Source organism: Bos mutus, chromosome 26 (genome assembly GCF_027580195.1).
Source record: "Bos mutus isolate GX-2022 chromosome 26, NWIPB_WYAK_1.1, whole genome shotgun sequence".
NCBI classification, from domain to species: domain Eukaryota; kingdom Metazoa; phylum Chordata; class Mammalia; order Artiodactyla; family Bovidae; genus Bos; species Bos mutus.
Genome location: NC_091642.1, coordinates 843,965 through 858,285, shown reverse-complemented (window position 1 = coordinate 858,285; position 14,321 = coordinate 843,965). Strand labels below are relative to the sequence as shown.

Here is a 14,321-nt window from a genome sequence, read left to right as displayed (position 1 = left end):
GCCATCCCCACGAGCAGATCTCGCCCCACCCCGCCAGCCACCCCACCACCGTCGCCCCCCCCCCCCACCCTGCATCCCCACCCCCCACCGCCCCACCCTCCCCCCCCGCCGTCGCTGGTCCACCCCACCCCTGCCGCTCGTCCCCCCACCCCCACCGCGCATCCACCCCTACTCCCGCCCCCGCCGCTGGTCCACCCCACCCCTGCCGCTCGTCCCCCCCCACCCCCACCGCGCATCCACCCCTACTCCCGCCCCCGCCGCTCTCTACCCCGACCCCTGCTGCTCGTCCCCCCCCACCCCCACCGTGTATCCCCAGGCGCCCCTGCTCCGTGGCGCTCATGGTGTGCAGGGGGCTTGGTGAGGAGCCCTCTGCCTTCACCCGGATCCCTGGCGGGGGCGGGGGACTGTCTCTGCCCCCCACCCCGCAGGCCCCTCCTGCGCCCTTGGCCCGTTCGGCGGGTGGGAGCCGGGCCTGGCCGGGCTGCCGGGCAGTGCGGGGCCGAGCGGTGATCGGTCAGACGCAGACAGGTGTGATGGAGCGTGTGTCAGCCGCGCCTGGAAACAAATGCAGCCCGGGAACGTCTGGTGAACAACTGAAAGATTGTAAAGCTCTTAAGGACTTTGGTGCTTGTTAGCGTTTTCTGACAGGAACTCAGAGAAGCAGGGGCGCAGAGCAGCCCTGCCGACTGGCGTTTACCTCCCCGTCCTCTCAGTCGGCCTGAGTGGGGTGTTCCCCCCCCCCCAGCCCTGAGCTCACCAGCTCCCCCAAACGCTCCCGGGGACCTCTAGGAGCCCCCAACCCGAGTGGACACCTCCTCCGACACTGGCCGCTGGCCGGGAGATGCCAGGAGTTGCAGGGACCTTGGGCTTCAGAGCCCGCTCCCATAGGAAGGCAGGTGCTGGGTGCCATGAAGGCCGTGCCCTGTGGTGCCCGTGGGTTTTAACTCAGTGAGCAGGGGACGTGGCCTTCGCGCTCTGCGTGTCACATCCGTTCTGGATTTGTGTCTGTGGAGCTCGCCTGTCCACATTATGCCACGTCCTGTGTGTGCCAGTGCCATCGGCCAGAGGGCAGGGAACCCTGTGGGATCGCCCGGTGCAGGGGTCCTGACGGGCCCTCCTCTGCAGCGGGCGTGAGGCTCCGACGACCCTCAAACCGGGGTCAGAGCGCACGGTCCTGCCCCCGGGTGGCCGGGTCTCTCCTGCTCCCCTGGGCCGCATTCTGGACAGAACCTTGGAAGACCGGCTGCGTGGCTTACCCGGCTTTCAGACAGAAATGGCTACACTTGGCTCTTCATCTTGATATTAATGCTTGGTTGTCAATTTTTACTGCTGATCTGATGGACGGGGCCCAGGGCCGGCCGTCGTCCCCTTGGAGCAGGCCCCCCCCGGGCCTGGGGCCACCGCCCCCCATGTGCACCTTCCCGCCCCCCGTAAGTGGCTCAAGCGGAAAAGTCCCTGCACAGGAGACTCGGTCAGACGGGCTGGCTGTGCTGTGTGCCCAGCTCTCTGGGTCACGGGCGGGTAAAGGTGAGCGGCTTTCTGTTTGTCTAATTTTCTTTCTGTTAATCCCCTCACTCCCACCCACCACTCAGGAAAACAAAGGCTGGACACAGCTGTCCGAACTGGGCCCAGACCAGCCGGGATCGGGCAAGGCCAAGGTTTCTGTGTCGGCCCCCGGGACCTGGGAATGCGTGATCTGATTGTGCTGTGTAAGTGCGGCGGCCAGAGCACGCGGCAGACGCCCCACTGTGACCTGGCCCGGCGGGGCTGCGGCCCTACTGGGCCCAGAGCCCCACTATTCAATAAACGCAGGCCCTTCTTCCAACCATCAAAATTACCTAAAGCATTTTCCGAAGAGAGAGAACAAATCCAATCAAATCATAACTGTTGTACCTCGTTCCGGAGTTAAGTGTATTTGCTAACATGTGGGCCTGGTACAGAACCTCCTCCCAAGTTTCATCTATTATCACAATAATTGAGTTTGTCGCTGGAATTAGATTTATCAAATTGCGTTATCCTCTTCAGAAATTGGGTAGGTAGCCTGGCAGGGCGCGGTGGAGTTAATCCGCTTTGCTGAAGCCCCGGTGGCTCCGCGTGGCGGCCGGCCACGGCTCAGACATCTTCCTGTCACCCTGGACACCGTGTAATTTCTCCTCGATCCCTTGTGCAAATAATGACATTTGAATCGAGCATTAACAGGCTTAATTACTTTAAAATTGTCATTTTAATTTACACTGATATAGTATTGATCATACAAGCAGAGATTAAGCTGTTCAGTGGAGCGGATGATGGGGAATTAAGCAGTAAAGGGCCCTCCAGGGGCCGCGCACTGCCCAGCGAGTGCGGAAGAGGGATGATGCTGGTCGGTAATGAACTGGCGGCATGCGGGGACATGAATCTCGGGCTCCGGGAGAAGCGGAAATAATGGGGTTTGGGCGGCATTTGCAGGTTATTCATTCGCTGCCATGCACCAATTCTCCGGTGATTCATCCGCCTCACCAACATTTATTTATCCAGCAAATTCCGTGCTCTGACCTTTTGGCTGAGCGCATCGACCAGAAGTTGGAGCGGAGATCTTTCAGGGGTAACTTTTGTGTCTGTTATGCTCGCGTGTGTCTCGGTCCCAGCCCACAGAAGCCTCAGGGTTTGGGGACGCTCTTGTGTCCAGGCCGTGCGGTGATTGACAGCGGGAGGGTGGGCCGGGTAGGTGTCGCTGGCGCCTTTTAGATGAGAGGACCTGGGGGTCTCGCACGTTTCGTGGGAAGTCACAACCCTTTGCCTCCTTCGGGTTCATCTCCCAAGTTCTCCTGCAGTCAGAACGGTCCCCACCGCCCGTCCAGGCGCTGTAGGGGGAGACGACGTATAAATGGAGCTGAGACCGCTCCTTCCAGGGGGAGCACGTGGACAGACTCCTCCCGCCCATGTCAGAGCACTTCAAATAGTTTCACCTCAGACCGTTTCCCTCTGAGGAGGTTACGTAATAAAAACTCAGCCTGATTGATTTTATGGCTCAACAGGGAAAAATGGAATTCCCGGCCGCTGTCCTAATGGCTTATTGTAAGCAGCGAGGGCAGGGTTAATCAGAGAGTGATGGGGGCAGGGATACAGACACGGCTCCCACGGCAGGTGGGCTCCGATTCCACGGGGCGTCTCTCCTCAGGGTGACCTCAAAGCTCGCTTTCCAGTTCCCTTGTTCCTGCCGGGCTCGCGTGTCCTAACCCCTGGACGGCAGCACTTGCTGGGCTGAGCTGTGTGCTTTCGGCAGAAACGGCCGTGCTGAGGCGTCACCAGCTCTGCTGCCTTCATTGGGCACCTGCTGTTTGCCAGGGTTGTTTTGAAAGTCCTCCCACGATCCCACTCTTCAAGGCTGGGGGCCTGGGGACAGAAAGGCCCAGAGACACTAGTGACCAGACGTGGTGGGCAGTCTGGAGGGTCACAGGCATGGCCCCCAGGGCCCCAGCCTGAGGCCCTCTGTAGCCACGCAGGTGGCCCCCAGGGCCCCAGCCTGAGGCCCTCTGTAGCCACGCAGGTGGATGTTGAGAGGGAACACACACTCGCGTTGTTCTTTCTGAAAAGTGTTTAGTTCATTTGGCTGCACCGGGTCCTGGTTGCACCACGCAGGATCTTCAGCCTGTGCTGCGGCGTGGGGGATCCAGACTCCTGACCGGGGATGGAACCAGGCCCCTGCACTGGGAGCACGGAGTCTTAGTCACTCAACCACCAGGAAAATCACACGTGTCCTGAACCCCGCACTTTCAGACCCGCCAGTGCATCCTTCCAGAGTAGGACAGGCTAGCGACCCAGGCTCATTCTCCACAGGACGCCACCCAAGGACACTCCTTGAACGGGTGGCCGTGCTCCGGCCGCCCGCTGGCCTCTGGCGGGGGTGGGGCGGCCTCTGGCAGGAGTCGGGTGGCCTCTGGCAGGAGTCAGGCATCATGCTCATGGCTGGGACTTGGCGTCCCCCCAGCTTCCCAGCAGGGACCATCAGAGACCCCCACCAGCGCCACTGGCCTTCCCCATTGGCAAACACCGGCTGCTGTTTCCTCTTTCCTGGAAAGATGCTCCTGACCTCGTCTCCTCCGGGTCCTAGGAAAACACGGCTTCTGTTACTGCCCTCCCAAAGGGCACGGAGCTGAGTGTGGCCAGGGCCGCGGCACCTCCCTGAGCCTCGGTCCCACCCATGTAGGGGTCGGGGGCCCTTGTGGTCTGGCCCGAGAAGGGGGCAGGGAGGAGGGGCGTGTCTGTCATGTTGTGGCCCCGCCCCCATGACGTGGACGCCCCCCGCGTCCGCCTCTGTCTTGGGGTGGGGGCCAGCGGAGGAGCTCCTGCAAGCACCGTGCACACAGGTGGGGTGGGCTCCTGTCCTGGCCGAGCGCCTCCCGGCCAGCGGCACCACGTTGTACCTTGTGAGGCCTGTTCCCCACCCTGGCGGGGCCCTGGGCAGCAATGGGGAGAGCTCTCACCTCTCATCAGGCTAGAGGTCCACTGATCCAGCTCCGCCCGGGGCCAGGGGAGGCAGACCCCGTGACCACCTCCCCAAACAGGAAGAGCCGTCGCAGGAGGTGAGCTCAGGCTTCTGAGCCCACTGTGCCCCTTGGCCCAGAAGACGGCTGAGGAGGAAGCCGGGCCTGAGCCAGGTGTGGCGGGGGACGGTTGGTTCAGGTCGGCCCTGGGCGCGGAAGGCGGAGCAGGCGTTGGCAGCTGGAGGCGCCCTGACCCCCGGAGGTGCGTGGAGGGCCCCGTGCGCCTTCCTGACGCATGCGCAGCCCCTCACAGACCTCCGAGGGCCGGTTGGACCAAGCACCCCTACCAGGGAGGGCCTCTGTGTGCGCGCCCAGTCTCGAGGCTGGAGCCCTCAGAGCAGAAGACACGGAGCCTGGACTGCAGGCGGTGTGTGGGCTGCAGGCGGCCCCAGAAAGCATGAGAGCATCTGGAAGAACGCGGGCGTGGGGCAGAGGTGAGCGCCCGCCGTGTGGTCCCGCTGACGTGGCCGAGGGGACGCCACTTTGAAGAGAAAACAGTGACAGTTTCCCAACAGACGAGGGACAAATATACAAATTCAGGGAGATAAAATCAGCGCCCAGAGAGGTCACAGCAAAACTGAACAGAACCCTGGACCAAGGGGCCCCTTTGAAAGCAGCCGTGGGGAAGACGGGTCCCCGAGAGGGGAAGTGGTGACCGCGATGCTGAGGGCCATACCCCCAGCCATTGCCATGTCTCGAGGGAGAGGCCAGCGGAGAGTCCCGCATGCAGGATGGCGGGTGAAAGCGCCCTGAAAGGAGTCGGCCGCAGCGGGCCAGTCCAAGGGGCGCATGCTGAAGGACGCTTTCCTTGCGGGAGGGAGTGGCCGCCAGAAGCAAGCGGACACTGCGGGTGGGAAGGCTGGGGCAGGGAGTGCAGGCTGGGGAGGGCAGGCGTGGTGGTGCCCTGCAGCGGGGAGACGGCCTGCAGTGCAGATGGAGGCACGAGACCCTCCAGCAGTAGGGGATGGTGGTGCCCCCCGACTGCCGGGGTGAGGAGGGCTGAGGGGCTGGGGCCATAAGCTGTGCCCTCTGCAGGTGTTGCTGTGTTAGCATCTCTGTGGAGTGGGGGTGGCGTTAGGTTATTTGAAGCAAAAGTAGATGGCAGTTTCCCAGTGGGGTTGAAGTTTGAAAATCGGTTAAACCTTCCTCCTCACGTTTACTGCGCAGGCGTCTCGACAGCGCACGCATCCTGTAGACAGCATCGCCCAGTGCTGGTGGCCCTTGAGGCGCGTTTTCCCTTAACCGTCCTCTGTCTGGGATGCGGTTTCTCCAGAACACTCGTTAAGGATGAAATTGTAATTGAAAAGCTAATGATTTTCAGAAGATGAAAGATGAAGTCAGAGCTGCTTTAGCTGCGATGCAAACTCTCTGAGTGATTTAATTGGCATAAAAGTTTATCGATTTGCTTTGCTGATCATTTAGACATGGGGAATACAACAAATCTTATAAAGAAGACTAGTCATTTTAAGTCTGATGTTTTTCTTTGCTTATTATCAAAGCTTTCCGTTTGCAAAGTAATACTGAAAAGAGTATTCGTCCTGCAAAGGACTCTCATCATCTCAAGAGGATGAGATCGTGATGCAGAGTTGACGGTGGCCTGGGGGTGCTCGCCGAGGGGCCCCGGGTCTGCAGTGTTCCGTCGCCCTGGAGGGAACTCTTGTCTCGTGGACAGGTTTCCTTTCCCACCCGCGGCCGGGCGGGCTGGAACCTGCTAAGTCAGGTGGAGTCAGGAGCCTTTCGCTTCTGAAGGGGAAGGTCCGAGATACTGTGCCGAGCAAAACGCATGATTCTGCGGGGGGCGGACTGGGCCCTGGACGCGACAGCTGAGGTGTTCCCCGGGTGCCGCGTGGGTCTGGGGAGTCCCGAGTCCCCGGCCTGGGCCACAGGCCGCGAGGAGCCCCTCAAGCCGGAACTTCCTGTATGTCGCCCCTGCCCTCTCAGCTGGGCCCAAGGTCAGCACCCCTTCCCAAGCCCTCAGTGTCCCTGCGCCCTGGAGACTCAGCTCCAGGACACCTCCTGCCCCTCCCTGCCTCTTCCCCACTGTGCCTGACCCCCACTGACCCGTGCGTGTCCCTGAGGGCCACCTGTCACCCCTGCTCCCTGGGCCCTCACCGACCCCTGCCCTTCACCCTGGCTCTGGTTCTCCTGGGAGCGCAGCACCTTGCTGAGGACTCTGCACACGGCGACCACTGCATTTACATCGGGGCCAGACCTCTGTCCTGGACTCCAGGCCTGCCACCCCTGTGAGGCGTCTTGGGGCCATTTCAGCCTCGGCTCGTTTGAAGCTGGACACCTGTGCTCTGAGCCGTCCCCACCTCAGACCATGGTGCTGTCCACTTCCAGCTGCTGGCAGGAACCCTGGACTCGTTGCCCAGGCCCTGACTGCTCTCAGGACGTCCCAGGGACGGTGCCCCTGCTCAGAAGCTGGCCTCCTGTCCAGAGTCCTGGTCACCGTCCCAGGCCTCACCCCGCCCGCAGGATCTCAGGCCGGACTCCTCTCTGCCCGAGGTCACCCCAGTGGTTTCCAGGGCGGGTGCCCTGGCAGGGCCATCCTGCCCTGAGGGGGCCTTGCCCAGGTGGACTGAGACCAGTGTCCCTGCAGTTTAGGGACCTGGTGACGTGCTCTCTCCGTGGCCCATGTCTGCAGGGCCTGGTGACATGTCGGCCGCCTTGCCGTGGTGATCAGACATGTCAGCAGCATGTCAGCCTCGCGGGGCCTGAGGGGACAGCGGGGCCGGGCTGTGACAGGGTCAGTGCGCAGTGCATGCTTTATAAAACGCTCTTTAATTCAGCAGCGGAATATCATTAGCTCTGTTCGTAGATGAACACAATGGACAGCCAATTTGATTACCTTCTGATGCTGGCCGTCGGGCGGGAGACAAGATGAAATTACACGCAGCCCTGGTGCGGGCGGGCCGCGGGGAGCGGGGCGCGGGGGTCAGCAGGGCCTGGCCGTCACTCCAGGTGCAGCCCAGGGGCTGACCTGGAAAGTCGGTACTTTGTGAACAAGTCAGTTCTCATTTGCGAGAGTCACAGAGCAGCTCTGCGGGGCCGGGAGCCTGTGACGGTGACACCCGTGGGCAGCCTCTCCTGCAGGCCGCCCTCCAGTGACGCAGGCCAGCGTGGGCAGTCAGGCTGCCCCATCCAATTAGGCTGGCCATCGCGAGTTTATTATGCCGGAGAAGATCAATGAAGCTCTGCATTGATTGAAGCAGAAGCCTTGTTTCATTTATTATTGTTTATAATCTAATGAATGTTGCAGTAACTTTGCTTTGATTTATTACTCAATCTGTTAAATTGTTTTAAAACCAGGAGTCTGGGGGCTTCCCCTTGTGCGAGGGAGGGCCGCTCCCCTTGCTGGTGAAGGCGTGTGGCCCGTGCGTCGGGCTTGGCTTCTTGGCGCTGCTGTGAGGCCGGGCTTGGCTTGTCCTCTGAGGCCTGCAGCGCGTTGGCTCCGAGCCGTGGACCGGTCTCCTGGGGAGGTGGGGGACACGCCTCTGTGTCTCACTGTCCAGTGATTCTTGCCGCGTGCCAGGCCTTGTGCTGGGGACTCAGAGGTGACCAGGTCCCTCAGGGAGCTCCCTCCCCTCCTGGTAGAGAAGGAAATAAGCACACAGCCAGAGTGGGCAGCACCACAGAAGGGCGGGGCTGTGCGGGGGCTGAAGTCCGGGAGGGCTGCTCAGAGGAGGCAGCGTTTCCATGGGAATGTGCAGCATCAGGGCTCACGTGAGAGGAAGGCGGCAAAACAGGAATGCCCATGGTGGCAGAGCTTGGCCAACCTCAGGCCGGAGGCCAGTGTAGCCAGAGCTTTGTGAGCCGGGGGGCTGTGGTGATGGGGGTGACCGGAGAGTGGGGGACAGGGCCAGGCTTCTGGTGGCCCCACAGCAGACGGGGGAAATGGAGGGGCAGGAGTGCAGGGACTGCAGTGGTGCAGGAGGCAGGGCTCCCCGGGGCCGAGAACGGAGGGTCAGCAGTGCCCAGAGTGGTGGTCACTCGGGGAGGGGCCGTTCAGGGAGGGCGTGGTGGTGGGCACGCCACATCCAGGGAGGACCAGGGTTCCAGCGGGAGAGGGAGAGCGATGCCACAGGGCCCCGAATCCGGGAGGCGGCCCCTTGGGACGTGCGCACGGGAACTGCGTGTCCCACACCCGAGGCTGACCCCCGGGGGCACCACGCTGGAGCTGGCAGCTGGGAGACGGAGCCTGTGCAGCTGCTCGTGGAGTCAGAGCGGGGCCCCCAGTGAGGGCTGAGAGTGGCGTCCTGCGGGGTCAGGCATCCACGCTGCGGGGAAGCGGAGGGTCCAGGGAAGTCTTGCTCTAACTCCCGGGTGGGCTGTCACAGACCCGGCTCAGCAAAGTCACCGGGTGGCAAGGGTGAGGACCAGTCCAGGAACAGGTGAAGGCCCTGGACGCAGTCCAGCCGCCAGAACCCACGAGTGTGAGCACGTGTGTCGTGATCAAGCCAGCCTGGGGCCAGCAGTGCAAGGCTGGCCTGACGTTTTCAACCCTCTTAGAGCAGTGCTCCGCTTTAACCCCCTATAAACCAGACTTGAGTGTGGCTCAAGGCGTGTCACAGTTACGGGAAGGAAGACTGAGCGCCGTGAAGATGCCACTGCCCCCCGGGCAGGCTGTGTGTGATCTGCACCCCAGCAGGATGTCTGGGTGTAATTTGGCAGCTGTTGGGGAGTTTCACTTGGAAGTACAGAGGGCCAAAAATAATAAAAGCAGTTGTGAAGAAAAGCAAAACGGAACATTTATCTCTACTACTGAATATGAAGACTTATAAAGCTAAGCTAGGAAAAACTGCTGTTAGACCGACGAGAGGAGTCAAAGCCCAGAGAACAGACCCCTGGAGAGATGGGAGTGTGGCCTTCACGTGAACAACGGGGAACCACATGGATGGAGTGGTAGAATCCACTGGGTGCCTGTGCCCTGCCCACAGATACATCCCTGGTGTGGGGAAAAGCAGCCTTACGCCTCTTCCCTCTCAGCCCGGCCCTGGCCCCCACTCTCCTGTCGCCCCTCTCATCACAGGCTCTCTGACCATGCTGGGCTGCAGCCCGAGGATGGCCATGCTCTGCCATCGTGGGCGTTACCTGCTTCGCCAGCCTCTCCTCATGTGAACCTGGATGCTGCTGGTTTCCATGGAAACGCTGCCTCCTCTGAGCAGCCCGGGTATCAGAGGGTGGTGAGACTCGTCGTGGAGTGAGAGAGAACTCTTGGCAAACCAGGAACGGAAGCCTAAAGCCATGAAGGAGGTGTCGGCTTGTTTGACTACCTTAAAGATAAAAGTTTTCATTCGGTGAAAGATACCACAGAAAACCGACAAGGTGAGCCAAGGCACAGGAGATGTTCCTCATCGTGCAGGTAACAGACATGGGGAATGGAAAGTGGACTCAGTGTGAGAGCAAGGCCTTCAAGAGAAACCCACGTGCCCGGTGTGCTAGAAGGAGGCGCTCAGCTGCTCCAGAGTGAGGGCAGCACAGGTGAGATGCCTGCTGGGTCGCCTGCGGGCCTGCAGCCGCAGAGGGCTGCCGGCTGGTCTGCCGGTACCAGGACCGGGCAAGGGGGTGGGCAGCGGGCACCGCTGGCGGTGCCGTGTAGAATCCTGCGTGGAAGGTGCCTACCCACCGTGACCCAGAAACTCCAGCCGCGTGTCACGCACACGCGCCCACTTAATACAGGCGTGCAGGGGTGTGCGTGTCTCTCACGTGTGCTCAGGGACGCCACGCAGTGTTCCCTATAGCATCAGCGCCTGTAGTGAACACCTCGGACACATGTCAGTGTGTGAGAAGACGTGTGTGTCCCTCTTCCCTGTGTCTGGAGGGCAGATTTGCCCCTGTGGCCCTTCCTTGGTCGGTTTGACTCGAGCCTTAGGGGCCGTCTCTTCCCCGGGAAAGCCAGCAATCTGACATGGAGGTGCGGGCGTCACACCGAGATGGTGCGTCCTGGAGCATCCACTTCGTTTGCCAGCAGAGGCAGTGGGTGCACATCCGAGGGCTGGCCTCTGGGGCTACGTGGCCTCCCACCGCGGGGGGGCGGTGGCTCGCCTGCAGGACCCTTGGCAAACCCGCGTTTCGCGTCTGCTGGACGTCTGCGGACGCATGGCTCCAGTGTGGGGAGCAGCCTCCCCCCCCCCGTCCCCTACCCTGGGTCAGCGTGTCTGGAGATCAGCTCTTGGTCCTCAGTCTTCAGCCCCCCAAAGGCAGACGAGCGCCCAGATGCGGCCCTGGGTCCCATCAGCAGCCTACTCAGTCGCTGCGGGAGACTGTCTTCGCAGCGTTTGCAGCATCTGCAGACCCTTGAGGGACCTCGAGCTGCCAGGTGGGTGGAACCAGGGGCCCTGGACCACGTCTCCTGCTGCGTTCATCCCTGGTGCTCGCGTGGGAGTCGCACGGACCTGGATCCAGGCTCACGCTGCATCCCTTCAGAGCCCGGCCGCTGGATCCCCGTAGCCTCGGGGCGAGTCTGCCCCCGAGGCCGTGCTGCTGCCGTCTGTCAGGGCTCCTGCCCCGTGTCTGAGCCCCGGTGGACACAGCAGCAACTGCTGCATTTCACTAATGGAGAAAATAGGCACTCCTGACAGGTTTATAAATATGTAAAAAGTATTTGAATTGTTTCTAGCAAAGCAGGCAAGGAGTCAATACTCTCTGACAAGACGAACACTCTGCTGACAGTTGCGGGGTCAGAGGACCCGCGGGCCAGCGCCCGGCCTTGCTCGCTTCCCTCCAGACGGCCTCGCAGCCGCTGACAAACGGGCCCTGAACTGCATGGATGGGGTCGGTCAGGTGTCGGAAAAGTTGGATAGCACTTTGACTTGAAATACTCATTAGAGCTAATTATGGATTTTCTGACTCTATGAGTTACAGTTTCTGTTCCTACATTGGCAATTTATTTTGCATTTATCATGAACTTCTTAATATTATATTAGCTTTATTGCATTCAATGAGGCAATAGTTCAAATATTTGCAATCACATTTATTTACTTAGGCTTTTTCTGAGTGCTTACTTTGCTCACAGAGATGAAAGAATGCCCATTTACAGGCCCGCGTGAGCAGAGCAGCTGTTAGGATTCTCTTCCTGGGGTCCCCGTGCTGCCCGAGTCCGCTTCTTGGAGGGGCCTCGGCTGTCCGAGGTCGGAGCAGAAAGCAGAGGCTGGGCCTCGGGTGTGTGCGTGCAGGGGCCGCAGCTCCCCTCGGGGAGGGTTCAGGGCAGCTGATGACGGCTGGGGTCGGGCGAGCGGCATGTGGGCTGTTTACTCTGTGCCTGCGGAGCCCCAGCCACTGACCACACGCCTGAGTCCCCGTCACACACACAGGCACACATGTTCACGTGCACTCGCACACCCCAAGTGAAGTTTGAATCCCAGGTAAACAAGTGATTCCGGCTTCGGGTGCCCTGACCCGCCCCGCCCGCCCCGCCCGGGCCTGCACTTGGCCTCCTGAGAGGGGCGCTGGGCCGAGCTGGTCGCCCAGAGCCGCTCCTGGCGCCGGCGGGCGGTTGGTGGTGCTGCTCGTGGCCGAGGGCTCGGGGGCAGGGTGGCCGCAGCTCCGTCCTGCAGGGTGGGCCCCGCAGTGGATGTGGGCAGCGGGGCGGGCGCGGGGGCCTGGCTCGAGGCCGGACCGCAGGTGTCCGGGTTGGGAGGCTCAGCCCGGAGCCATGACTGGCCGCCATGAGCTGGACTCGCCTTCTTGCGCAAAACTGCTTTAAAATCTTCTCAGGCCGCTCACTTGGTTTCTTTTTTTGCTCTGCAGGCGCTAGGAAGCTTTTACTTTCTTCACGAATCCTTAAAAAACATCTACCAATTTGACTTTAAAGGTAAGACGCCATGCTGTCCTTCATGTCCTCTGGGATTTTCTGTCCTGCTGGACCCTGCCCACTGCCCCGTGGTCTGGCTTCTCCCAGCCCCTTCCGCCCAGTGTCCCTGCGAGAGGACCGCAGGTCCGGTTTGATCAAGGCTTTGCCGCGGTCACTCGGCAGGGACTTGGGAGGACGCCTGCTCTATGTCTTTGAAACCTCGATGGTCAGACCGCCCCGGACGGCTTCCCCTCTGGCCCCGGCCAGCCCACCCCCGGGCCACACCCCTGCCAGCCCTCATGGCTCAGGCTGGGGGCTCTGGTTTTCCTGTAATAAAGAGGAGAAGGGAACGGTTTGTATCTCTGTGCCTGTCAAATGTGAGAAAGTGGGAAAAAAATGAAAAACACAGCCAGACAGCATGTTTCAGGAAAGAGCAGGCGAGAGTGTGTTTGTGGCGGAGCGGACAACGCCGCCCGTGTTCACTGGGCAAACTCTGTGCGTCTCCTGAGGGCCCCCGAGTGCTCACGCGCGGAGGCTGTGCGTCTGCCCCGGTCTGAGGGCCGGCCGCCCGCAGGGTGCGTGTGGGTTGACCACTCAGGCAGGCTCGACTCCACATGCTGAGCGTCAAGCTCTCTGAGCTGCACCAGGGCCGTGGAGCCAGATCACAGGCCTCTGTGATGCTTCCCAGGTGTGAGGACAGTGGGGGCAGCCTGCCTCGCAGTCTGTTCAGAGTCATCCTCTCTGCTTACTCCGGAGACAGAGCGCGCCCACGGGCCGAGAAGCAGTGATTCCATCAGCCTGAGAACAGGGTCCCAGCAGCAGGCGTTCACCAGCCCATCACCTGTGGATTTTCTGCCCCGCCGCGGGGCTGAGAGCGGCCCAGCAGACCTGGCGGGAGCGGGCTGCTCTCCCCACGCTCTTGCAGACTCTGGACGTCGTATCATGTCTGCGGGGCCGTGAGCGGGGTGGCGGGAGGGTGCAGGCACAGTGGCTCCCGGCGTGGCTGCAGCAGAAGGGCTTTGCTTCTAACGAACCTGCGCCTCTGGCCCTACAGGTGCCACCTCTGTTAAGGTTCTCCTCTTTTCAAGTAAGCCTTTGCAGAAATGCTGTATTACTACATCAAAGTCATCATGAAGTGCCTGGCTAGCCCACAGTCTGTTTACAGTTGTACCTTAGACGTACGTTCCACTCCAGCAAGACCTCCACATTATCAGTGACAAGAACTGTGATAACACGGGTGGTGGTCATGCCCTGAGCAGACAAGCCTGGCTCAGCCTGGCGGGTGTTCCTGCCGACCCACAGCAGTGGGCGTGGCCGGAGTCTCAGGCAGGCGTGGCCACTGGCCCCCACTCCCCCACTCCTTGCTCTTCAAGACTTGCATTTCTGCCTGAAATTGAGCTTCAGCAAAAGCAATCCAGATCTGTGCAGTTTGAACACACTTTAAAGAACAAACAGCCTGGATTTTAACAGATACTTTCCTACTTAGAAAGTTGAGATAAGACAGATAAAAGGGGCTCTGGTTTCTGGTCCGACATGTGACGAGCGAGGAAGCAGTCACTTCAGCCTCGCAGAAGATGATCCAAACCAGCTGAAAATAGGTGACTCTCTGTGGACCCCTCAGAGGAGCAAGGCCACAGGACAAACTGCTGCCCCTCAGGCTCGGGGGGAGGCTGGCAGGCCAGAGAGGCAGAGCCATTGAGCAGTCAGGTCACGGCAGGGCAGCCCCACACGGCCATCCTTGGCCCCCCTTCGTGGGTTGGCCTCCAGGAGCCCCACCAGGTTCCCGGGATGAAGATCAAGGGAAATCCCTGCGTGCCTCTGGCAGGGGAGGGGAGAGTAGCAATTCTGAAATGCCCAGAGCATTCTGTCAGGTCTCCCAGAGGCCTGACCAGAAGGAAAGCCCTTGACTAGAGTCCAGCCGGCTGGGGTCTGATCAAGGCCCAGACAACAGGGAGGGAGACAGACAGCCCCAGCCTCTCCTCAGTCTCCTGTCACACCTG

General features: G+C 60.9%; 1 protein-coding gene across 4 annotated transcripts in view; it reads left to right on the top strand.

Annotated features, from left to right (window-relative positions):
* Window positions 1-14,321, top strand: part of INPP5A (inositol polyphosphate-5-phosphatase A) — a 145,805-nt gene that overhangs the window by 85,235 nt on the left and 46,249 nt on the right. For all 4 annotated transcript variants that reach the window (XM_070363979.1, XM_070363981.1, XM_070363980.1 and 1 more), the window contains exon 5: window positions 12,279-12,342. In XM_070363979.1, the coding sequence (XP_070220080.1) occupies window positions 12,279-12,342 (64 nt within the window). The remainder of the gene's footprint in view (window positions 1-12,278; window positions 12,343-14,321) is intronic.